This window comes from Gopherus flavomarginatus, chromosome 9 (assembly GCF_025201925.1).
Source record: "Gopherus flavomarginatus isolate rGopFla2 chromosome 9, rGopFla2.mat.asm, whole genome shotgun sequence".
NCBI classification, from domain to species: domain Eukaryota; kingdom Metazoa; phylum Chordata; order Testudines; family Testudinidae; genus Gopherus; species Gopherus flavomarginatus.
Window position 1 is genome coordinate 86,578,687 of NC_066625.1, and position 24,289 is coordinate 86,602,975.

Here is a 24,289-nt window from a genome sequence, read left to right on the forward strand (position 1 = left end):
TCAGAGAAGAGTCATGAGAATGATTAAAGGATTAGAAAATATGTCTCACAGTGATAGACTCACAGACCTCAATCTATTTAGCATCATAAAGAGAAGGGTAAGGGCTTACAGTATCTACAGAGGAAACAAATAGGCTCTTCAATCTAGCAGAGAAAACGTATAACACGATCCAATGGCTCAAAGTTGAAACTTGGCAAATGCAGACTGGAAAAAAAAAGGCATGAATTTTTAAGGGTGAGAGTAATTAACCATTGGAACGATTCACTAAGGATTGTAAAAGCAGCAAAGAGTCCTGTGGCACCTTATAGACTAACAGACGTTTTGGAGCATCAGCTTTCGTGGGTGAATACCCACTTCGTCAGATGTTGCATGTTCACCCACGAAAGCTCATGCTCCAAAAGGTCTGTTAGTCTATAAGGTGCCACAGGACTCTTTGCTGCTTTTACAGATCCACACTAACACGGCTACCCCTCTGATACTTTACTAAGGATTGTGGTGGAGTCTGCATTACCTCACAACTTTAAAATCAAGATTGGATGTTTTTCTAAAAGATCTGCTCTAGGAATTTTTTGGGGAAAATTCTACGCCCTGTGTTATACTGGAAGTCAGACCAGATGATTACAATGGTCCTCCCCTTCTGATCTTGGAATCTATGAAGGGGAGAAAAGGGGAGCTCTCCCTCTAATTTTAGCAGGAGGAAGGGAAGGAGTTATGCTCCCCAGAAGAACGCACACAGCGTCTCTTGTACATGCTAACCCCTGGATGTCAATACACCATAAAAGGGTCTGAAATCTGAACTGAAAGAGATGGCCATAAAATGATTTTTAGAAAAACAGCAGCATCAGTCAGAGGGCCTCTAAGGTCACAGCATCCAAGAGTATTCTGAAAGCAGCAGCAAGAAATTTCAGACTCGTGAAATTAGGTTCCCATTTTACAGAAATGATCATTCACTAAGAAGAGGTGTGATAGCTGGGGTCAACAAACAGAACCGTTTGAGGGCAAAAAACATTTTTAATGTGATTAACTAGAGCCAAAGAAAGAAGTCTGAATGTCAGAGCAGACTCCTTAGTTTTGTCACTACATAGAATCCACAGACCTGAAAGCATGACACATCACACTATTTCAACCATGGCTGACAGTGTTAGAATAATTAGACTTCACACTACTAAGGGGCATGGAAAAACAGTTGGAAGCTTCATTTAATTATACTGGTTAGACACCTCTACTCTGACCTGCAGGAATTTGATACCTGCAGGAGGTAACATGTGAGAGAGAGAAGAAAATGCCATTTGTAGAGTTTGGGGTGTTTGGGAGCACATGCAGAAACAAGAACAGACAAGTCAAGAAAAGAAAGCTGGAAATCCAGACACAACATTCACAGAGTTGTCTCCTTGACCCAAGCACTTACAGACAATAGACCCAATGTAACTTATACTGACATTACTGAAAATGGTTTCATTTATGTCATCTGCCATTGGAGAAGCCCCTATTTTTTTCTTTTTTTTAAATACAAGTGGTGGAGGCTGCAGAGTTGCTACCATGATTCAAGACAGAAGTTCAGGTATAAACCCAGCACTTTTACTCTTCAGACTAAAGAAGAATACATGTGTCATGACATTAACATAGGTGATGTGTAGATGAAACAAAGACCCTCATGATCCAAGCCCAAAGCAGCATTACCATGACCTTGGAGAGCAGTATACAATTATGTACAAGTCAGCTGCTGTAATAGCAGCCAGCAATTCTGGTGGTTAATGGGGAAAAAAAGGAAACAAAAACTAAAACTATCGCAAACATAAAAAGTGGCCCAGAGAAGAGAGAATTGTTTAAGCTCCAATACTTTTCTCCCTAACACCATATTGGTGTACATAAAAACTAAAACCTAGCAGACACACAGCTCCATGACAAATAATGCAAGTTATGCTCTGATTAAAAAAACCCAATTACCCTTAAATAAAGATGAAGTATAACTATTAACTCACCCGTGCTAACTTTCCCAGCTGTACTGTCAGCATTATCAATGGTACCATTGAGTCGTACTATGTTAGAAGTGGCTTTTGCTACTTGAATTGTAGTAGTACTTGAATTCTGATAATTTAGCTTGGGAAGACAGTCACCACTTCCTTTTGCACTCTCTGTTTCAGACACTGTGTGCATACAAGAATACATGCAAAATTTCATTAGGACGGAGGTAATTCTTAGAACAAGTTTCAAATTCCCATTATCTATAAGATTTTTTTTTTTTTTTACAGGATTAGTTAGAAACTGAAAGACAGCATGTGGTGATACTGATCAATTATACCAAAAGTAAGCTGAGATGTTCTAGTCTGAGACATCCCCCATGGCAATATTAGCAAAGATTACTGCACCAAAGAATGGCTAACTGAACTGTTAAATGATATATTTCTAGAAGAGCTCAGTGGAGAAAACAGCATCCAAATATAATTTGTAATCTTCAAGATTCCAAAATGCAATGACATTATATGGTACTAGGAGAAACTCTATGGCTTGTGTTAGGCAGGAGGTCAGACTAGATGATCAGAATGGTCCCTTTTGGTCTTAAGATCTATGAATATGAAATGAAACTTTCTAGTGACCAACTGCAGTCTCCCTTTCTAAATATAATTTTATACAATTTTCTAAATGAGTGTTGCTGTTTTTTAATAACAGCAACTTTTCAAACATTAGATCTCATAACAGCAAAAAAAAGTTAATGTCAGGTTTATTGAACTTACAACTTCCATTTTAATGCTGCAATATTACATGTTTCATGTCATTTGGAACCAATTACATATACTATTAAGTAATGCTTAATTTAAACTAACTCATACTTTGTTTCAAGGAAAGCAAATACAAAAGAGATTCCAATATGTCCTCACTCTGCAAAACAGGAAAACACCTATTAACCTAGGGCATCTGATAATTCAATGAACATTTCCACTAAAAGCAGTAGTAGTTAACAATATATTTGTCCAAAATATATCTAGTTGTAAGAGCATTAGGGCCTGATTTTCAGAATTGCTTAGCACCTACAACCCAAATTTAAGTCAAAGGGAGCTACAGAGGTTTAATCACCACTAAAACGGTATGTCTACACCACAAATTAAGATGTAACTGTGGTGTAGGTAGGCATACCCACACTAGCTTTAATCTTGCTAATGAGGGTAATAACAGTAGAGAAAATGCAGTGACACTGGCTTCAGCACAGACTAGCCAGTCATGTACAAGCCCACCTGGGACCTGGGGTACTTACTCTGATTGCTACACTATCAGTATTCTTATTTTCACTTTTCAGGATAAACAAAAAGTTACTCTGATACATTCATCAGAAAAAATTGAAATGTCCTGTTACTTATTAGCTCTGAAAGTTGAGTTACAAATCCTTGGGAATTTTCCAGGTGCACACAATTTAAGTCTCGAGCAAAATGGCAAGTTTTTACTTTTATTCATTTTTAGGTTAGATAACAAAACAGATTCATCCACAAGGGATTTTAAAATAATGGAAATTCAAAAGACTAGGAAATTAACCAGGTGAAGAAGCTAAAAGATTTTGATGTTTCTGTGCTATTGCACATTTGCTCCACTGAACATTTCATCTCAGTTAGTTTGATAATAAAAAAGGGTTGACAAAGAAACACTGTTAAACAACAGTTGTCTCTGTTCCATACCCCTCCACACACATAGTCAGAGAAACCAGGTTTTGTGTGATGGAATAAATGGTGATTGGGGAGGGTAAAAAATTCATCCATTCAATCCAAAGAGAGGCTTTCGAGCCAGAACACAGGCTGCTACTGTTTCATATCTTTGCGCTGCTGGATCTGCCTCAATGCAGATCCAGCTACACCTAATGTCACTTGAGAGGTAACTAATGCCAGATCTACGCTAGAAAGTTAGGTTGACCCAGCTGCATCACTCAGACAGGCCTGTGAAAAATCCACAACCCTGAGCGGTAGAGTTAAGCCAACCTGGTGTAGAAACTGCTAGGCTGACAGAAGAATTCTTCTGTCAACCTAGTTATGTCTTCTCAGGGAGGTGGACTAACTACAGAGATGAGAACCTCTCCCATCACAGTAGTGAGTGTCTGCACTGAACTGCTACAAGCAGTAGAGCTGTGCCATGCAGCATTTCCACTGAACACAAAGCCTAAGCAAATATGTAACGCTGCAGTACTTACAAGCACAGAATCTGTATTTGTTTTAGAACTGATTTTTCCAAAAAAGATGCATCATAATTAAATGCACAGAGCAGGCAACTGCACATCTAATCAGGAGCTAAAGTACACGCACAAGCTACTGATCATTTTCAACAGGTGGCACTTACAAGCGCAAAACATTTTCAGCAAAGCTAGTGGTGATATTATGTTTCTAAAACTAATGTAAGTGATGAACTTCGGGTGACGCATCTTAACTGTGCATTTTCACAGCTGGCATTTGTTTTGTTTTTTCTGAAATTCAATCTTAACTCAGAATTTCCTGAGAATTCTAATGCTTTAGCTTTTAAAAATACAACACTCTTAATTTTTTTCTTTAAGTAACTGATCTTTCCTTTAAAAAACATTTAAGATGAAATTAAAATTATTTTAAAAAATAAGAAATTGCTCTATAACAAGAGGTCTTGCTTCATTTGGACCTTCACCTCCCTAGTTCCTGTGAATGACTGAGTTCACCACTTGAGCACTTTCTAAGAGATATAAGACGACAATGAGAAAGCATCTTGTGATGGAAGATTTCAGAAATCCCCTCCTTGAAATCCTCTCTAAGTCTGGCGGACACACAAAATAGGAGTAATATGTTCTCATATGTATATGTGGATAAGCGAGGGGTCTCCAGAGCTTGCAAACTGGATAGGTACTCCTGCAGAGATTATGAAGTATGCATGGACTCCTGCAAAAAATGCAAGTTCTGTTCTTTACAAGCCCTCTTGCAAGCTCTGCAAGAAATCCTGTAGACCTTACTTCTGGCTTGACATTTGCTGCTTAGGAATCATGCAGCCTTTACTTCTGAGCTATCTAAACAACACACGGCACTGACAGAAGAACGTAACAGACCAGGATGCATTGTTCAAAACAAGTACAAGTTGACGTGATGTGCAGAACATACATTAAAAGTGCTGTTGATAAAATAATAATTCACTTTAAAAATTAGTCAAAGGTACCCAGTAGGGACAACATATTAAACTAAGTCCAGAGTCTGTAGGCCTAGTTGAGTTATGACATTACTAAATAAATTAGAAAACATGCAAGAAGTAAGATCACCTTGGTATTTTGGGCCCTCATCTCTCTAAACCCTTTGCCCAATTTGCGTGAACATTGCCATACAAGTTCTACCCTGGCTTATAAAACGTTAGGCCAATTCCTTTAGGTCTGATGAAAGTATGCAGATGTAAATACAGTTTTGCTATTCCTCTCCTACAGAGGAGACTAGCAGGTTCTCCACAATGCATCCCCCTTCTGGATATCAAAGCATCATCATTTATACACAATGAACTGGACGGCAATATTTATAAAATACATACAAGAACTGGAATCACTCTCTCTCTTGTCGTCCTCTTTTTGTTTTTTTATATCTTGAACAGATGTTTCCCCTTGCCTAAATTCTTCTTTAGATAACAAGTTACTCCCAAGATCTGAAAGTCCCCCTGTTGTAACAGGAGAATTGACAGGATAAAGAAAATTAACTCTATATTTCCATACAATGAAATACTGTGTAATAGAACAAATGAAATATCCATAATACAATAATTTATTTTGTTAGGCAAATTCCAGCTAAAAATATTGAACACTTTATCACATAAAATTGCCATGGAATGTTAGGACAACTATAGATTGATTTAATACAATACTGGTGCCACCAAATGTACATAAACATTCAAATTATGTCAATGAAGTTCAAAATAAGCCAGCCAAAAGCTAAACAAAACTTATCACAACATTCTATTTCAGTTTATTTGCTTAGATGACCAAATGTTAGGTTGTTTTGTGCTCAACCAATCCAAATGTCACACACTCTTTTTAAAAGTTAAAGAGGTGTCAATACATTATTCCACTGTACAGTAAAAACCGTTACCTATCTTTTGTAAGTGTTGTTCTTCGAGATGGGTTGCTCATGTCATTCCATTGTAGGGGTGCGGGTGCCCATGTGCGCGATCGTTGGAGACTTTTGCCTTAGCGGTATCCGTAGGGACGGCCGTGGCACCCCCTGGAGTGACGTGCTCATGGTGTGGTATATCAGGCGCCACCGGCCCTATGCCCTCTCAGTTCCTTCTTGCCGACAACTCCAACAGCAGGGGAGGAGGGTGGGTAATGGAAAGGACACGAGCAACACATCTAAGAACAACAGTTACAAAAGGTAGGCAACTGTTCCTTCTATGAGTGCTTGCTCATGTCGATTGCATTGTGGGTGACACTCAAGCAGAATCCTCAGGAGGTGGGTTCGGAGTTCACAGCTTTGCAGACTGTAGCACTGCTATGCCAAAGCCAGCGTTATTTCGAGCTTGCTGGGTCAGCGCATAACGTGAAGCGAACGTGTGGACAGACAACCAGGTCACAGCCCGACAAATTTCCTGGATCAGCACCTGAGCAAGGAAGGCTGCTGAGGAAGCTTGCGCCTTAGTTGAATGAGCCAGCACAACCACTGGCAGGGGCACCTTTGCCAGCTCGTAGCAGTAGTGAATGCAGGATGTGATCCAGGATGAGAGTCTCTGGGCTGACACTGCGCAACCTTTCATCCTGTCAGCAACAGCCATGAACAACTGCGTTGACTTACAGAGTGGCTTTGTTCTATCAATGTAGAAGGCCAGCGCCCACCTGACATCCAGGGTATGCAGCCTGGCCCTTCTGGCCCCCCGAGTATTTAGACGGTCCAGGCTGTGTAGGTGAGCAGGAAGAAGGGGGGCAACGCTGACTGAAGCTACTGTCCCTTCTTCTTACAGAACCTTGGCAGAGTTGCCAAGGTCTTGGTGGTGGGGACAGCCAGAAGGGCTTCCGAGCAGGCTGTGGGGTATGTATGCCAACCAAGGATGGCCTTCGTATCCTTCACTCCATACAGCCTGGCATCCGTCTGCCTAGAGAAGAGACCAACTCCATCAAAAGAGGGATCTTGGATTGAAGTCTGCAACTCTTGCGAGGCCCACCGTTTGTAGCCACAAGCTACACAACTCATCACCACTGCCGACGCAACTACCTGAGCTGCAGAGTTCGCTGCATCCCAGGCCATTTGTAGGGAGCACCTGGCTGCTGCTGTGTCTTCCTCAACCAGGGTGCTCAATTCCTGGGCTAACCCCTGCGGAAGGGACTCCTGGAACTTGCAGAGGGAAACCCACAAATTCAGGAGAGCTTGGTGGTTTGCCATCCGGAATTGTAGGCTGGCAGTCGAATAAATCTCCCAAAAGAGATGCAGCCTTTTGGCTTTTTTATTCTTAGGAGTGGAGGCGGTATGGAGTTGTTTGTCCTTTCTGTTGGCCGTGGAGACAACCAACAAGCCTGGGGACGGATGGGTGTATAAATACTTGAACCCTTTAGCTGGAACAAAGTATTTTTTCTCTGCCCTTTTGGAAGTGGGAGGGATAAACAAGGGGATTTGCCACAGGGCCTCGGCAATCTTTCAGACTCCTTTGTGGACTGGCAAAGGCAGGCAAGCTGGGCTTGAAGCGGAGAGGACACTGAACATTGAGTCCATCTCCTCCATCTCTAAGCCCAGATTGTCTGCCACTCTCCGGAGCACAGCCTGATGCTCCTTAAAATCATTGGGCGGGCTAAGCCTGGAAGGGCCCATCACTGCCTCATCTGGGGATGATGAGTATGCCCGGGTTACTGGCGGGAGGTCTGTGGCTTCTCCTCCCCCAGGGGAGGGAGATTTTGGGGTAGGTACTGCTTCCTCAATCCCGGCCTCCGAGCGATCGTCATGCACCGAGTCCGGTGCCATTGGTATCCCCCTGTGTCACCGGCGCTGCTGGAGCAGAGTGCTGTTTAACCTCGTAGAATCAATGGCGCTCTCTGCTACTCCGCAGCAGCTGGCTTGTCCTCCTGGGGAGTCTTTGCCACTTGCTGTTGTCCCAGCTGCTCCGATGGTACTGGTGGAGGTCTCTGCCCCCTTCGCTCTAGGGAGACCTGGGCAGGTGCCAGAGGTGATGGGAGCTTGGGTCCCAAACCGCTCTCTTGAATCAGTGACGGACCTTTTGAGGGGCTCAGAATTTCTGCTGGAGAGGAACGCCCTCGCGGCTCCGGGGTGGCTAGGTGGGCCAAGTCAGGTCCCTCGTCCAAAGGTCCATGGGCCTTTTTGCCTGGTGCCGGTGAGCCATGCTTCCAGGCCTTGTTAAGCGCCGGGGAATTCGAACAGAGCTGGACAGAGCCTGTTGCTGGGGGTGCGCTACGCATGGATGACGGGGTACTTGCTGACTCCTGGCAGCAGGGCTTGGATGCCGGGCAAAGGGCCCACTCCACGAGAAGGGCTCGGAGTCTAATATCCAGCTCTTTCTGAGTTCATGGCTGAAAGTGCTTACAACTACGGCACTTCTCCTTGATATGCAATTCGCCCAAGCACTTGAGACAGCTGCCGTGGGGATCACTAACAGAAATAGACCTTCTACAGCCCATGCAAGGTTTGAACCCAGGGGACCGGGACATGTCCCTCCTGGGGCAAAGTCCCACTAGGGAACTCTATCAACTAACTACAACTATCTTATGTGACAGACCCAAACCAGTGGGGTACAGGAGTCTGGTAGAGGGCAAATATACTGGTCACTGGATGAGTAGTTTTCTGTTCCCTGAGTAACCAGAGCAGGGGCTGCACTAGAGTAATCAGGAACCTGCTAGAACCAATTAAGGCAGACAGGCTGATTATAACACCTGCAGCCAATCAAGGCAGGCTAATCAGGGCACCTGGGTTTAAAAAGGAGCTCACTCCAGTCAGGCAGGTAGGAGCCAGAGGAGAGGAAGTGCATGTGAGGAGCTGGGAGCAAGAGACACAAGGAGCTGAGAGTAAGAGGCTGTGCTGCTGGAGGACTAAGGAGTACAAGCGTTATCAGATATCAGGAGGAAGATCCTGTGGTGAGGATAAAGAAGGTGTTTGGAGGAGGCCTTGGGGAAGTAGCCCAGGGAGTTGTAGCTGTAATGCAGCTGTTACAGGAGGTACTATAGACAGCTGCTATCCACAGGACTCTGGGCTGGAACCTGGAGTAGAGGGTGGGCCCGGGTTCCCCCTAAACCTCCCAGCTCCTGATCAGACACAGGAGGACTTGACCCAGACTGTGGGGAAGATCACTGAGGTGAGCAAATTTGCCAATAAGCGCAGGACCCACCAAGGTAGAGGAGGAACTTTGTCACACTTAGTACAAGAAACAATTAAAACTCTAAGGCTGAAGAGCTCTTAAAGAAGCAAGAACAACTGCTAACCACTTGCGAAGTAAGGGAGAGAGGCACTCTGACTAACCACCATAGGTGGTAAGAAGGAACTGAGAGAGTGCAGGGACAGCGACTCCTGATATACCGTGCCATGAGCACGGCACTCCAAGGGGCGCCACAGCTGTCCCTACGGATACCGCTAAGGCAAAAGTCTCCAACAACTACGCACGTGGGAGTGCACACCTACAATGGAATTGACATGAGCAAGCACTCAAGGAATAATATTTTTTTTTTTTAAAGGATGAAATGTTAAAGTCTCCTGGTTTTGTTTTTTAATAGAAACTGCACTTCTAAAATAATTCAGACTCAATTGAGATTTTCTTTATATGAAAAGTCAGCAATACCCAGTAAAATCATGTGAAGGCCCACAGAGTTACTTGGCAATTCTTGATAGGCATCACTGACCTGAGGATCACTAGTATAGCTGTGGTTGAATGAGTTCAAAACAAACAAACAAGGGATAACGTTTCAACACAGTTCTTCTACCCCTAGAAAGCTTGTCTTTCACCAATGGTAGTTGGTCCAATAAAAGATATTACCTCACCCAGTTTGTGTCTCTTACTTATGGAAAGAGATGCTGTATACTAAATATAATAAGACACAATTAAAATCTAGTTATTAAAAATAAATCTTAATTTCAATGTGTGCCTTCATCCACAGTTCTTTCATTACAATAATCAGTCCCATAAATGTCAAGGTCATATATCAAATGAAATGAATGTGACAGTTTCAGTAACATAGAGACCCTGAAATACTGGCCCAAGGTAGACAGCGGGGCCCATGACATATTTAAGATGAGGAGACTCACAGACCATCAAGGCTCAAATCAAACACATCACCCTCTAGGGCTAGAAGCTCTGTGACAGACTTTTCAAAGCAATGGTCCTGGACCAGTGACTAATAAGAAAAAAAAACCTGATTCCTGGAAACATTATCCACGTGCTATGGTTTTCTAACATAACAGCTCTGCAAGTAGCATGTTGTCTTTTTCACCTAGAGTTATAGGTAGTAACTAATGATTCATGCATTTTGAAGAGTTAAGGTACAGAACTGTAAAATATAATTGCTTTAATGACTCTTCAATACTTAGTTAAAATAACACATTTTATGTTTAATATAATCTAAATACTCAGACTGGATTTAACGTGTAATTCCCCTCTAACAGGTAACGTATAAAGTTAAAAGCAAAACAATAGTTAATAAGACACCATGTCAGATTAAATAAAGTACAAAGAAAGAATGTATTAGTATAACCTTATATATAATATCTATTATACACATAAGTCTATACCACACTTATCAGCAGTGATACTTTGACTAAAAAAAATAGGTCACATAATAAAATACATGCTGCATTGAGAAGTGTTCTAGTAACATGAATGAAGTAGACAGATGAGCATTTGGCATTTTAAATTGTAAGACAGAATTTTTTTTATTTAAAAATATTAATGCTAATGTAATTTTTATTAAATAATTAACAATATAGAAGTAATTCAATCCTTTGACAGATTTTTTTTTTAAATACAAATTGCTTATCAATGTAAGCTAATATAAAAACGTATGAATACTCTACCGGAAAGAGCTGCTTGTGTTGTGTTGGCAGGTAGTTTTTTTAAAGTTTTTTTAAACTGTGCTATTCCTAATACAACATTTCTGATCTTCGTCCATAGGAAATAGCCACTTCTATTACTTGAAGGCCAGGTGCTTTCCAAAACAGCCTATTCAATGAATAAAGTCTGATTTAAATGACTGTAAGAAGTCTTTGCTTTCTGTTACAGATTTGCTTAAGATATTCCAATACAAGGATGTTCAAAAAGTGGTTCACTGACTTAAATCAAACTGGCAAGAAACACGCTGCACTAATAAAGTAAATCTTAAATGTTAAAAAAAAAAAGGAAGAAAAAGCAATTTTCTAACTTATTTCTATAAAAATTATTCCTTCAGTAATTTTTGTTTGCTATTATGTACAATAATAAGAATATATCAGCCTTCCTCCTGTCCTCCCCCAAAACACTTACCTTATTATAGTAACCATATGTAATAGCATTAGGGTCAACACCGGCTTTTTTCATTTCAAAAAGGACTCTCACTGCAAGCACAGGCTGGCCATATTGCCCACATAGCTGCATAATCACCCGGTAACATACCTGAAAACAGACATTTTTAATGTTTCATTTTATAGAGAATTTACACAAAATTCAAAACAAAACCCCCAGGATTCCCTTTTTTACCTCATCAGGGGGATCTATCTTTTTGGTATGCATTTTTCGCAGCACGTCATATGCAGTTCTCAGAGCCCTGACTTTTGAATGGCACACTTTCACATACGCAGGAAGGCAGATAAACCATAGGCCATAGCAGTGACGCAGCAAACACCTGGACCACATCTGAGGAATGGAGGAGTACCTCTTAGCTATCTTATGGGCTGACTTTATTTCCTGTAAAGAGGTATTCAGTTAATATCTTTAATATACATATTTGATTTTTTAGAAATGAATCATAAAAGTGAGACCCTGTGTGAGTGCTCTGAGCTCTTTATGGGCAGAAGAAGTCTAGACACTGAAATTTAAGCCAGAAGCTGGACAGGCAGGAGAAGCAGCACCACACAAGGAACTCAGTTCTTATCTGAGAGAAACAGAGATGTGTCTTGTAGAATCAGCTCTTGTGGACTTAATAGCTGCACACCAAAAAAGCTACTTCTCATAGACTTTATACTAAATTACTGAAGGCTTCTGCTTGCATAAACAAATAGACTCTCCCCCTCTCTCTCTCACACATACGGTGAGAATAACTGAGAATGTGATTCCAGGTGGTTAGCTGTGTGCATATATATATTAGGTTTGGACATTACTCAGTTGTCTGCAGAGGCCTCCAAGTCAGCTCAGTTTTCAGTTCAGATAAAATAAATGGAAATATCATCCTCTATACAATGATAGTTTCTCTTTCTCTCCCCCTCATTTCTATCTTCATCATTTGTGTAGTGTCATGGAAACGCAGTATCATGATTCTAATCAAAAGCATCTGATTTATAATCAAATATTAACATACATTTGCAAGACTAATTCACAATACTGACAAATGATGACAACATTCGAAGTAAAGAAAACAAAAACCAACCAAACAGAAGATCCTAAATCTTGTGCTTCTTTCCAAACAAGTTTCAAGCATCCATTATATTTTGTGGATGTTTGCACACTCAAAGGTTAGGTGGATGGAGTATGGCCAGCAGCCACGGCATTTTGCTACGATCTTGTCAGATTTCATGAAGTAAGCATAATTAGACTAGGTCTAAATTTGGAAGGAGGCCCCAAAAGACCATTTAGCTGGTTTACCTGGATCCTAGGAAACAGCAGTATCAAATTGACACAAGATATTTTTCTGAATCAGCACGGAGCCAAAAACCCAGCATGGTCAAAGAGCACCATACCATGAATGGTGACTTCTTTTAAAGGAAATATAGAACCTAAGTTCTGTCCACTTGTGGTTATTATCAATCCCAGGGTGCTTTCTTGTCAGACTACAACTCAGGCATTATATTCTGCCGACTTACAACTCCCAGGCACTTCCACAGTTGTATACCATGTTCTTTACTTACTATCAAACTACTATGAAATATTGCCACATAGTATTTACATTGTTAGACCAGCATACTCTGCACCAGAGATCCTTATATTGTGACGTTTAATTATTAATATTCCCACAGTAAAGTGCTAGATACTGCAGAAGTACAGAATCTTATCACAGTTTTTTTTTGCTGTTGGTGGGTTTTGTTTTGTTTTTTTAATTTTCTTGTGTCCTTTAGGTTTCAGTCACTTCAGGAACAAGAGGGAAGGAAACCTTGTTTTCCTACAGTTTCTCATAATTCATAAAAAAGTCAGCCTGGAATAATTTAAAAACCTCTACATGCTAAATTAGGTGAAAGATCAGAAATGGGTTCCAAAGATGAAAGATTCCTAATACAACATGAGTTCTTATTAGCAATGTTCTTGAATATTCCAGTTTGATTAATTCTCACTTTCTTAATGATTAAGATCAGGAAACATGGGGACAAAACAGTAATCCCTTTTATTTGACAAGACAATCAAGCTTTGTAGAAGAATATTATGAAGGCCAGTGAAAGCAAAGATACTTTCAGCTTTTTTACACTCTGGATGCTACTGCACTCTGATCTAGCACTTACTGTGATTTTAAGACCAGACCATTGCAGAGGTTTCGTTCTTCAAGATGTCATAGCTTATGATATTGGTGAAAGGCCCAGCAAACTGTTTTTTTGTTACCAATATCATCAACTAGATCTCTGTGAAAACAGACTATCCATCAACCAGCTACAAACTGAAAATTTGGAACACAAGGTTATCTTTGGATCCTGTCTATAGGTTGAAGAAAATGGACCGTATTACATAGCAAAGCTAAGAAGGAGGCTGGTCTGTCAAGGCATTTTAGGACCAAAAAAAAAAAAAAAAAGAGGCAAAAAACATGGAAATAAAAAGGTAAGGGGCCTGGCACTGTTTTATACCTCAAGAAACCGCATGTTGTAGCCGGAAGTGGGAAAGAAACATGCATAAATACAGTAGGGTCAGAATTCTACTTTTCCAAGGGTAATGTATTTGTACTGCCAAATGTTAATGATTTTAAAAGACATTTCATTACTACATATACAGAATGTAAATATTCATCTGAAATGTAATTCTCAGCACTTGTCCATTAGAGGAGAAAATAAGCTACTTAAAATACTTGTTTAAGTCAGGGCACGTCAGATCATAAAAATCAAGACATAGTGAACTGAACAGTGATCAAGGGAGCTCTGTAGCAGTAACAACTGGAAGTGCTGACTCATTAAGAAAAAGTTTATTACATGGTCAATCATATACTTAAAAAGAAATTTTCATTAATTAAATTAAGCACGTGCGCATACCACTGTACTTCCAATTTAGTGCTCATCAGCAATCTGTAAAGCAAGTGACATTAGGTGATTTATCAATATTGTCAAACTGTAAAACCTACTAAAGAAAATTTGTTTTTAACAACTTGTATTATGATTTGAAACGGCCAGGACATTTCTTTGTCAGATGTATCTGAACAAGCCCAGAGAAGAAATGTTGAGACATCTATCGCAGTGGGTGGGGAGGGAAGAAAAAATAAGGTACTTCAATAAACCTGTGAAAATGGTCACTACCTACTATAAAGGACACAAAGATGACTCCACACCCCAATCCACCTAGGAATTTAAGGATATCAAATCCTTCCCCAAACAACTCCAAGACAAACTCCACAACCTCATCCCCCACAAACTGACTCCACTCTTCCTGAGCTGGTCCTTGAGACTGTCACCCTCTCAGCAAAAATCCCTCCTATTAGGCTTACAAGAAACTAGCTGACAGTCATCTAGTTATCTCAGTATTTATCTTATCACTTAACTTCTCCTTTATGTGGAGGGAAGAGCTTTACAGATGGAAGAAAGGGGTGTGTAAGGGGTGTGTAAGATCACTGGAATTGCAATAAGGGGAAAATAAGTAAGGCAGAGAGAAAAAAGGGAAAGAAATTTAGTGAGTTTTAACACACACATGTAATTAAAAAATGTGTACCTGTTACCACTCTGATCACTTTGCTTGTAATTCTTTCCCCCAACCTCTCATTGAAGCTTGCGTATTTGTAGACTGTACACTCCTTGGGAGAGGAACCGTATCTTTCTGTGCACTTGGAAATCATCTACCTATCTAAATAATGAATACTAATAGAATGGAGATTGTCCTAAAAATAGTTTAAAAGTTTGCTTGGTGATCTGATTTGATGATACAGGTGGCACAAAAACAGAAGGTAGAAAAAAATTCCCCTTAAGTAACTATGAAAGAGGAAGGTGAGAGAGGTCCCTGTGCCTTTAAGTAGAAAAAGAGAATCGTTTAGAGATAACTCCAAGTCTAGCGGTCTCTACAGGAAATTATGAGCTACAACTGGTATATATCGTGGGGGAAAAAGGAAATATGGGATTCCTATACTAGTGCCATGTCTCCAGGATGGCTGAAATCCTCTTTATTTTTCAGTGTGGGACTCATCCTTTCAAGAATTGTGAGGCCATGTCATTGAAGAGAAAATTTTCTGGTAGGGCTGTCAAATGATAAAAAAATAATCATAATTGCGAGATTAAAAAAAAATAGTACTTAAAATCAGAATGCTCTTTTCTTCCCCTGCTGTGAGAGATGTTATCTGACAACACTCACATCAGAGATTTTCAGCCGTAGTGACCACAGGGTTTGAGGAGGGACACATGGATTTCTCCATTGGAAATATTTTCAAGCATGCCTCTTAGCTTTTTAAGTTGTCTTTGAGAACAATTTAAGTACCTGACACAAAAGGCATTTGGTGTATCCGTCATTAAGAGGCATTACTGCCTTGCAGATGAGACATATTTTGAATCCTGGAGACTTTGGTGAAGACAGTACTGGACTATCTCTGGGAGAAATAAACACTCTCAACATCAGGGAATAAATCAAAAAAGGGGAGGGAAAATGGTAAAGCTACACTAATTTTATCACTAACTACTGTTGATAAGGCCACACGATGAGCAAAGAGGTTTGGAGACTGCAGAGTTCCTACTTGAAGCCATGGGTGATGAGAAGGACCTGAGAGACAGTTAGCATCACCTTGCCATTTATGCCCTGAGCTGAGAGCACAGGGATTCAGGGCTCCCAGTGGACATGGCTGGCCAAAAGAATCCAAACTCACACGACAACAGAATATGCGTACACAAACATGTGAAGAAGAATCATTAATGTTACCCAAGTTAAGTTTCTTGGCGATGACAATAATTTTTAGTTGCATCTACACAACCATGGTAACCAAGGATATTGATGACTAAGCTTGGAAGCAGAAGGTCCTTATAAACTTTTAAAACTTCTCTAGTAATTTAAATATTTCAAAGTACCTGTTTTGTTCTCCTGAACATTGGGGATGGGCTGTTGGGACTACTGGCTTTTGAAAACAGTTTGTTATTTGGTGTAGTCAGGAACCCCTCAGGTTGGTCAAACAAATCTAGCTTCAGCACAGGAAATCCATTATAGCTATAAGAGAAAAATATGCCATAATCTAACCTTTGTAACACAGTTTCAATCAGCAGTGAACATAAGGTCTAAAAATGTCAGTGGATAAAAGCAGTTACACTTTCCTCAAGTAAGAGGAACAAAGTTTTTTTTAGTGAAAGTTCTGGATGACTTGCATAAACACGCAAGCTCTTAAACTTGTTTCATCCACTTACTTAACCAATTTTGATTCTTAAGTAACAGTTTTTCTTTATTAGTATTCCAATAAATTAGCACAAGTCAAATGTATTAGTATTGACTGTACTTAGTAGAAGAAACATATGTGCTAATTTAGTCTCTAATGAACAAAGCAGAACACAGAGACCCATAAAAATCAATATATGCACTACAAACCCATCTGAAAGATAAAATTAGATTACTAAAAGTCCATTTTCATCTAGCAATGTAACAAAGATCCCAGTAGAAATAATCTAATTTGACATGTACTTACTAAATTAACATCAGTTTTCACCCAAGGGCTTGATTCTAAGAGACAGAGTGTCTCCTGCAAAGAACTAAGCATCCTCAGCTTGTTCCGAAATCAATGGGAGCTGATAGACACTATTTTACAAAAGGTCTTCTGTAAATTGCAGACTGAGACCCTGAATGTTCCAGTTTAAAATTTAGATATCAATATTAACAGACAGCGTGACTAAGATTAAAATACTGAAAGTAATTTGATGTCCACACAAATAAGTCATTAAAGCTTCAATTCAGCTGGCACAGCAGGCTTTTCACATGTAAGCTTTTTTACAGAATGAAAAACTGTGGGGTTGGAAAAGTTGTATTCTATAGCTATCACAACACAGCTCTATAAATTAGCTGTAGAAAGGCAACAGGGCACTTTTTTGTTATTGTTTGCAAGTATTTTATGCTGCTCCCTTGAGTACCTGTACTGCAATGGGTGCTCTTCACCATTAGGTAGGTGAGGGATCTCAGGTGGCGTTATGAAAACTGTGTGTTCACTCTTGTAGGACTCATCCAGCTCTATAAGCCGTGTTTCACCACTCTTGTCCATATCTACCTGCAGAAATTTAATTACAAGAACAGTGTGTGTCAAAGTAATATTTGGTTACAGGAAATTAATGTATTGCACAGCACAGGCAAACAGTATGCGATGTTAGCATCAAAGGGTTGTATTTGGGAGCTAGGAGCTCCTGGCAAGGTGACTATTAAGAGGCACAGTTGTTGGGAGGAGGTTAAATGAGGACTTGCTATGACACGTTAATGCACCTTTTTGCTAAAGCCTTTTTCCAGGCTAAATTTATATGACACCCCCCAAACCAGGGAAGGAATGCTGCTAAGAAAACACCCAAAAATAGTTACAAATAACAACATCCAATACCAACCCAACTGTCACCTTTGAGATAGCCATCTCAGAAAATTTATCTGTTTAGTGACAAATTTATTTTTTGTTCATATAATAAGCTCATGGCCATTTTGTTTCCTCATGGATCCCTTTAGGTGTCCAGAGCAGTGGTTTTGTGAGGAACACCATCTTTCAGAGGTAAGCCACTTGAAACTTGTGTGCAAACAGAAGAAACTGCTTCGACTTAATTTTTTAATATGAAAATTTATTATTCTTCTTCTATTCCAACTTGATCGCTGACTGGACTAGTAACAGAAATGTGATCCAGATAGGGTAATTTAGTGAGAACAGACAGCTCTGCACACCAATTTTAGTTTCTTACACAGTAATTAACTTCCATAATTGATATAAACTAGCAAATCTTTCTGTTTGCTTAGCGTACACAGATTTAAAGAGATGCCAAATTTAAGGCATCTGACCTATCCAAAGTAATGGATGTTGCTCAAAACTGTCTGCTCCTTGTTAGACAGGAAGAATTGGACTCAGTTGTAACATTCAATTAGGCAAAACAAAAATCGCTGTCTTCTTCAAGAACCAAAAGGCAGCAGAGGCTGCTTAGCATTATTACTGAAAGCTTTTCTTTCAATTCCTTGAGCCACAGAAACATTCTTACAAGAAAGTGTGGTTGTTCCACTGGAGAGAAGAGAATAATAATTAAAAAAAAAAAATTCTACTACATACCAACAGATCATCTTAGCATTATAGTTTGAATCATTTGTGCGCCAGCAGCAGTTGCGCTGGAAACTAGAATTTCAGATGCTTCTCCAAACAAGCTACTCAATTACTATTTCTCACCTGGGACACATTTTATTAGCCCAACACCAACGTTTAAATTACATGAATGGCTGTGTGGCTGTGAAATGAAGTACTGCGATAAGAACAAGATGGGGCTGGAATTAAAATTAAAGTCATGCCATATACTTGACATACATGATGAAGGTATATGCCAGGCTCCCTTGGCTGTAAGACAATGTACTGGATTTTTACCCTCAGTCTTTTCTCCTTGAAAGACAGTTATTGAGCACATACCTAAACTTAGCCTCCTACTGTGTAAGCTTTCAGCTGCTTTTAATAAGCTTATTACACATACTGGATCTGTTAGGAGGATATATTCTTTTCCTTTAAATATGCATTTCTCTATGAATTCTGCACAAGAAGGATGGTAAATCTACCCACTTCAGGGAGACACAAAAGCTTCATTAAGTCACTATGGCCTCATTTTCAGGTGCGCTCAGCACCCCAAACTCCCATTAAAGTCAATGGGAGCGACAGATGCTTGGCAGCACCTCTGAAATTCATACCATTTGCAGTCAGGATCCTAATGGTCAAGTGCATTGTGTTTACACACCAAAGAATGTTGAAAGGGAAACTAGAAGAAATATACTGGGGATAAAAGCAACAACAACTCATCTGAAATGAGTCTGACTGCATTTTGAGGGCATAACACCAGCAACCAACATACTGTAACAGTTACAAAGTCTTCAATCCTATCACTAGGGCCCTACCAAATTCATGGTCCATTTCGGTCAATTTCACATTCATAGGATTTTATAAATTATAAGTTTAATGATTTCAGGTATTATATCTGAAATTTCAGGGTGTTGTTAACTGTAGGGGTCCTGACCCAAAATGGGACTGGGGGGGGTGGGGGTGGAGCAAGGTTATTGTAGGTAGGTCACAGTATTGCCACCCTTACTTCTGGGCTGCTGCCTTCAGAGCTGGGCCCTCAGCCAGCAGCTGCCATTCTCCAGCTACCCAGTTTCAAAGGCAGCAGCCCAGAAGTAAGAGTGGTATGGTAGGGTATTGCACCTTTACTTCTGGGCTGCTGCTGGTGGGGTGCTGCCTTCACAACTGGGCGCCTGGCCAGCAGCTGCCACTCTCTGGCCACTTAACTCTGAAGGCAGTGCAAAAGTAAGGGTGGCAATACACTGACCCCCACCCCCACAATAACCTTGCAATTCCCTTGATACCCCATTTCGGGTCAGGACCCTCAGTTTGAGAAACACTGGTCTTCCCCATGAAATCTGTATAGTATAGGGTAAAATTATACAGAAGACCAGACTTCACTGCGATACAGACTTTCACGGCTGCGAATTTGGGGAGGCCTTACCTATCACAGACACAAAAGGGAACTGCACTTTTACTGTGTCTGGATGGCAAGCTCTCACTTGCAAGAAATGCTGACTGGCCAGATGAACAATCTCTGACACTGTGTCTTTTATAAAAATTAGTTACTCTGTTGGATCCAACATCACTCCTGGCTTTCTGTCCTTGCAACATTTTTTTCTGTTGGTAATGTGATGCACCTCTCCAATATCAATTAACTGACATTCGGGGAAACCTGCCCCTTGCCTAGGACATCCAAAATGCTCCATTTTTTCAGCTGTTGTGTTCAACTCAGATACCATGACACCTACTTCACATTCATCGCAACGATCTAAAAATGTGCTCTTGCTCTCTTTTGGAAGAGTAAACATCATGGTCTTCCAGCCCACTTTAAGCATCATCATATCAGAAATTGCAAGGGCACATTACCTAATCCGGATTCAGAGTTATCTGTAGAAATTTCAGAATATTTGGACACATTCTCTGACAGTTTCTGATATAACCCTCTACAGACAAATCTTCTACATCATAGCCAGCAAATACAGAGTGAAATGTACCTGGTTGAAACAAAGTACAAATGTTTTTCTCCATTAACTCCCCTAGAAAAGAAATCTCAAGTGTAAACATGTATCAACAGCAGCTGTCGGAACTATGCTTATATAGATTTTAAATAAATAAAAACTGCACTACAATTCAAGAAGATTCACACTAATTTTAAAAGTACATTTAAAACCAAAAATTTTGTGCCAGTTAAAAGTGCCAAACTGAAGGGCCTACAGACTGAAGTCTGTTTATGCACACAAGCATACCATGAGCAGCAGCAGTATAGGCTTCCCTAAGCTGCTGCATGCCTGACCCTCAGGGACCTCTCCAAGGTAGTCTATTCTGTGCAAGGAAGCTAATGAGTCAATAGTAATGGAGACTCAACAGGTAATATGTCCCCTAGAAACCAGACTCAGACACTATTCTGATGAATTTATGATTTGGTACTGTCTTTGTCTTCCTGTATACTGTGGTCAACACCATAATACCAATAAAACAACTTACTGAGTCATTTCACACAGGCTGTCAATTATTAGCCTGAGCTAGATTTCAGCTGGAGATCACTGAAATGAACAATTTGTCCATGCATCCTGTAAGTCAAAACTCCTTGTACCGTTCTAAACATACAACACTAGGAAAAATGATATGCTCTTTTATTGTACTAAACTGTCACTAACTACAATGCCTGCTTTTTAAAAGCTTAGTAAAAGGCTTTTTTTCTATAGAAAAATACTTTGCTGAACTTAAACTATGAAATCTACAGATTAACACTGTTGTTAAACTTCCAGGAATCAACTGTAGATTCAGGTACAGAAAAAGCTGATTCCTCCAGCAACATAAAATTAAAATAATTTCATATAGTTTCTCTCTTTACTGAGTAACAGATACATACATAATATAGTTTCAAAAGGATCCTTGAAAACATTTAAAATTTGATAAAACAGCTTTTTTGGTACACAGAGATGCTCTTAATTACGCATTTTACTGCATGAGACAGAGGATTAGCTATTTAATCATCTGAACAGCAATAACATATGGCTCTCTAAAAAGCAGAAAAACTTTACTTGATAACTTAAATCTTTAGAAATATGTAAACAACCCATAGAAACAAGTTTTTATTTTTGGTTTCAGCAATAAAGTATGTTAAACTCAGTAGTTTATATGGATTGAAATATTTCTGAATTGTTTCAGGAAAAATGAGATCTTGTGAAACAATTTAGCAATGTCTAAGGCCTTACTTGAATTGTGAGATAATAGTCAAAAATTGCAGCTGAGTTGCGACAAGCCAAGGAAAATTGTGGAAAAATAATAATAATGGACGTTATTCTGTGTGGTAATGAAGTTCGTTATTACTTTTCTGTGATTTTTTGCTGTTGGCTGCCTGGGGCTAAGAGTGGGGGCTTCTGCTGTTGGCTGCGTGGGACTCCCACTGTTAACCCTGCACGCAGTGGGGCTCCCACTGTCAAAAGTGCAGTGGAAGCCTAATATTGTGGAACCCATAATTTCCACAGTATCGCAAGTTAAGTAGCAATGTCCTTTTAGTACACAAAATAGATAAATCATGAAGAACTGCTTCTGTGCAGGGGAAATTGAGGTGAATAAAGAGACTATGCCTTGACTTGAGATGCTCCCATGGTGGGGGTTTGGAACAGGACCATCATACTGGCTCCAGTTGTACACACCAAAAAACTGGTTATCTTAAAGATGAACAAGAGGTGGTAGGCAACCTCATCATGCAGTTGTGTTCAAAGATAACCACAGGGGTACCTTTGTACTATTTCAGTCATGGACAGATGGCCAATAAAAGTATCTGGTTATCCGATGGGAAGGAGGAGAATGACCCAGCTAACTGCTGATTTTCCTGTAGTACAGTTCTTGCATTTTTAATTTTAGTAAGCCTTGTATCATAAACCCAAAAACAATATCAGGCATATAGGGGCCATGGACTACGGTGTAAAAGGCCCTTACTATTGCTCTGAAGTTGAAGAAATCCCTTTGTGAGGATCTATTCATCCTATTGAGAAAGGTCTAGCTGGGGGGAATTACTCCACGGAGATCAGCAAATCCTACGTGCGTAATACAATTTTTGTGTGCCTCAGTTTCCCTATCTTTAGGGGTAGCTGCCCACTTTTGTAAAGTTCATGGAGATTCTTGGACAAAAAGCACAATGCAAGGATTATAAAGCTCTGTGTAAGACTTTTATTCTCACAACATCCTGGTGAGACAGTATTATCCCAATTTTAGAGATTGGAAACAGGTTGAAAACAGGTTGTCCACAGAATAAAGCGGAGAAAGAACTAGGACAGGAATAAATGAGTTCCAGGCTCTCAGCCTTATGCCCAAACACACTGCTTTTTTTTTTTTCTAAAAGTAGAACCTCTTGCTTTCTCTTAAGACCTGCATAGACTATTTGCCGATTGTATAGTGGCAGCATCAACGTAAGAGTTACTTCTTCCGAGAATTGTTTGAACTCCCAGAACAAATAATAATTTTAGCTAAGACACTGATTTATATGCACACTGAAACCATTCAATAAAATAAAATGAAATGTAACAGAGTGAACTTGGCATTTGTATAATAATCTCGTTCTGAATAAAAACTCTATTTAACATTAGAGACACAATTAGTCTGCACTGCAATTCTATCTGAATGCTGCTCAGCAGCGTTAGTCACCAGAGTACAGTCTTGTCTGTCTGCAATTTTCCTTTCTTAAAAAGTTTAACATGGGTCACATGCTTCACTAGGAAGCCGTTAAAGATTTTTTCTGTTAAATTGTGAAGATATTTTGAATGTTTAATTAAATCAATCCATGGTCTATAAACATGTACAGTTATGCTTTCTTTTATTAATTTGTTTCTGGAGAACTATGAAAACTGACCTAAGGCTGGAAAAGTAGCTAAGGAGAATTATGCAAAATTACAACACTTAATAAAATATCAATTTTTTCCACACAATAAGTCAGACCTGTTCTCAGATTTTTTTTTTTCGAAGTATGGATTCTTCAGTCTGACTTTCCTGTGCTTTGCCCCCTAACAAGTAACTATTCTAATAATCTTCAACATTAATTCTGTGGAACAAACAGCAGGTGACCTACTTTACAGGAAATCCTAGACAACAGCATGCATTGCTTATACATCAATGTCCCAGAACAGAATGTTCCAGGTACCTAGCAAGACAACAAGCAAGGCTTATATTTCCGGCAATATTAACAGGAACTTTTTGTTACAGTAGACTATGGCCAAATAATATTAAAAATTGTGGGTTCCAATTTAATCCTTCCTAAACAGATACACACTCTTCTAGCATAATACAGAAAATAAGAGGTCGACTTTTCAGTCAGGATCAAGCCAATTTTGCATACCCACTTTTGCACACTGAACTTTCTTCATCCGTAAAAGTGAGTACATAAGTGTTTTGCCTGTACCAAAGCCATAACATGGCAATTGAGTGCATGCGCACGATTTTGGGCACTATCAACTGTATGCACCAAAACAAAGACTGGGCTTAAAGTCTGGGGGGTACGTAGGCTAAACAAACTTACTTCTGCAAATGATGCAGTAAACTCGAACCTACCTTGACATGGAAAGCTCAGCATTATGGCTGTAAAACGACCTGCCACTATGAGCTGAATCCAGCAAAGCATTCAGACCTTCTCCAAAAACCTAACCTTAGGCTTGTCTACATGGGGAACTCTGAAAAATGTATCTAAATTCACACCTTTAGTTAATTTAAAGTGGATTATTTAAACCACATTAAATATCTATGTGGACACTCTTACTCAGAAGTAAAGTAGCC

The 24,289-nt window shown here is 39.8% G+C and overlaps 1 protein-coding gene across 4 annotated transcripts in view; it reads right to left on the minus strand.

Moving 5' to 3' along the window:
- The window catches only part of DENND4A (DENN domain containing 4A), a 98,110-nt gene that overhangs the window by 19,178 nt on the left and 54,643 nt on the right, over window positions 1-24,289 (minus strand). For all 4 annotated transcript variants that reach the window (XM_050967519.1, XM_050967516.1, XM_050967518.1 and 1 more), the window contains 7 exons: window positions 17,367-17,500; window positions 16,323-16,458; window positions 11,632-11,838; window positions 11,419-11,547; window positions 10,974-11,118; window positions 5,515-5,637; window positions 1,983-2,147 (listed from right to left, as the gene is read on the minus strand). In XM_050967519.1, coding sequence (XP_050823476.1) covers window positions 1,983-2,147; window positions 5,515-5,637; window positions 10,974-11,118; window positions 11,419-11,547; window positions 11,632-11,838; window positions 16,323-16,458; window positions 17,367-17,500 — 1,039 coding nt within the window. The remainder of the gene's footprint in view (window positions 1-1,982; window positions 2,148-5,514; window positions 5,638-10,973; window positions 11,119-11,418; window positions 11,548-11,631; window positions 11,839-16,322; window positions 16,459-17,366; window positions 17,501-24,289) is intronic.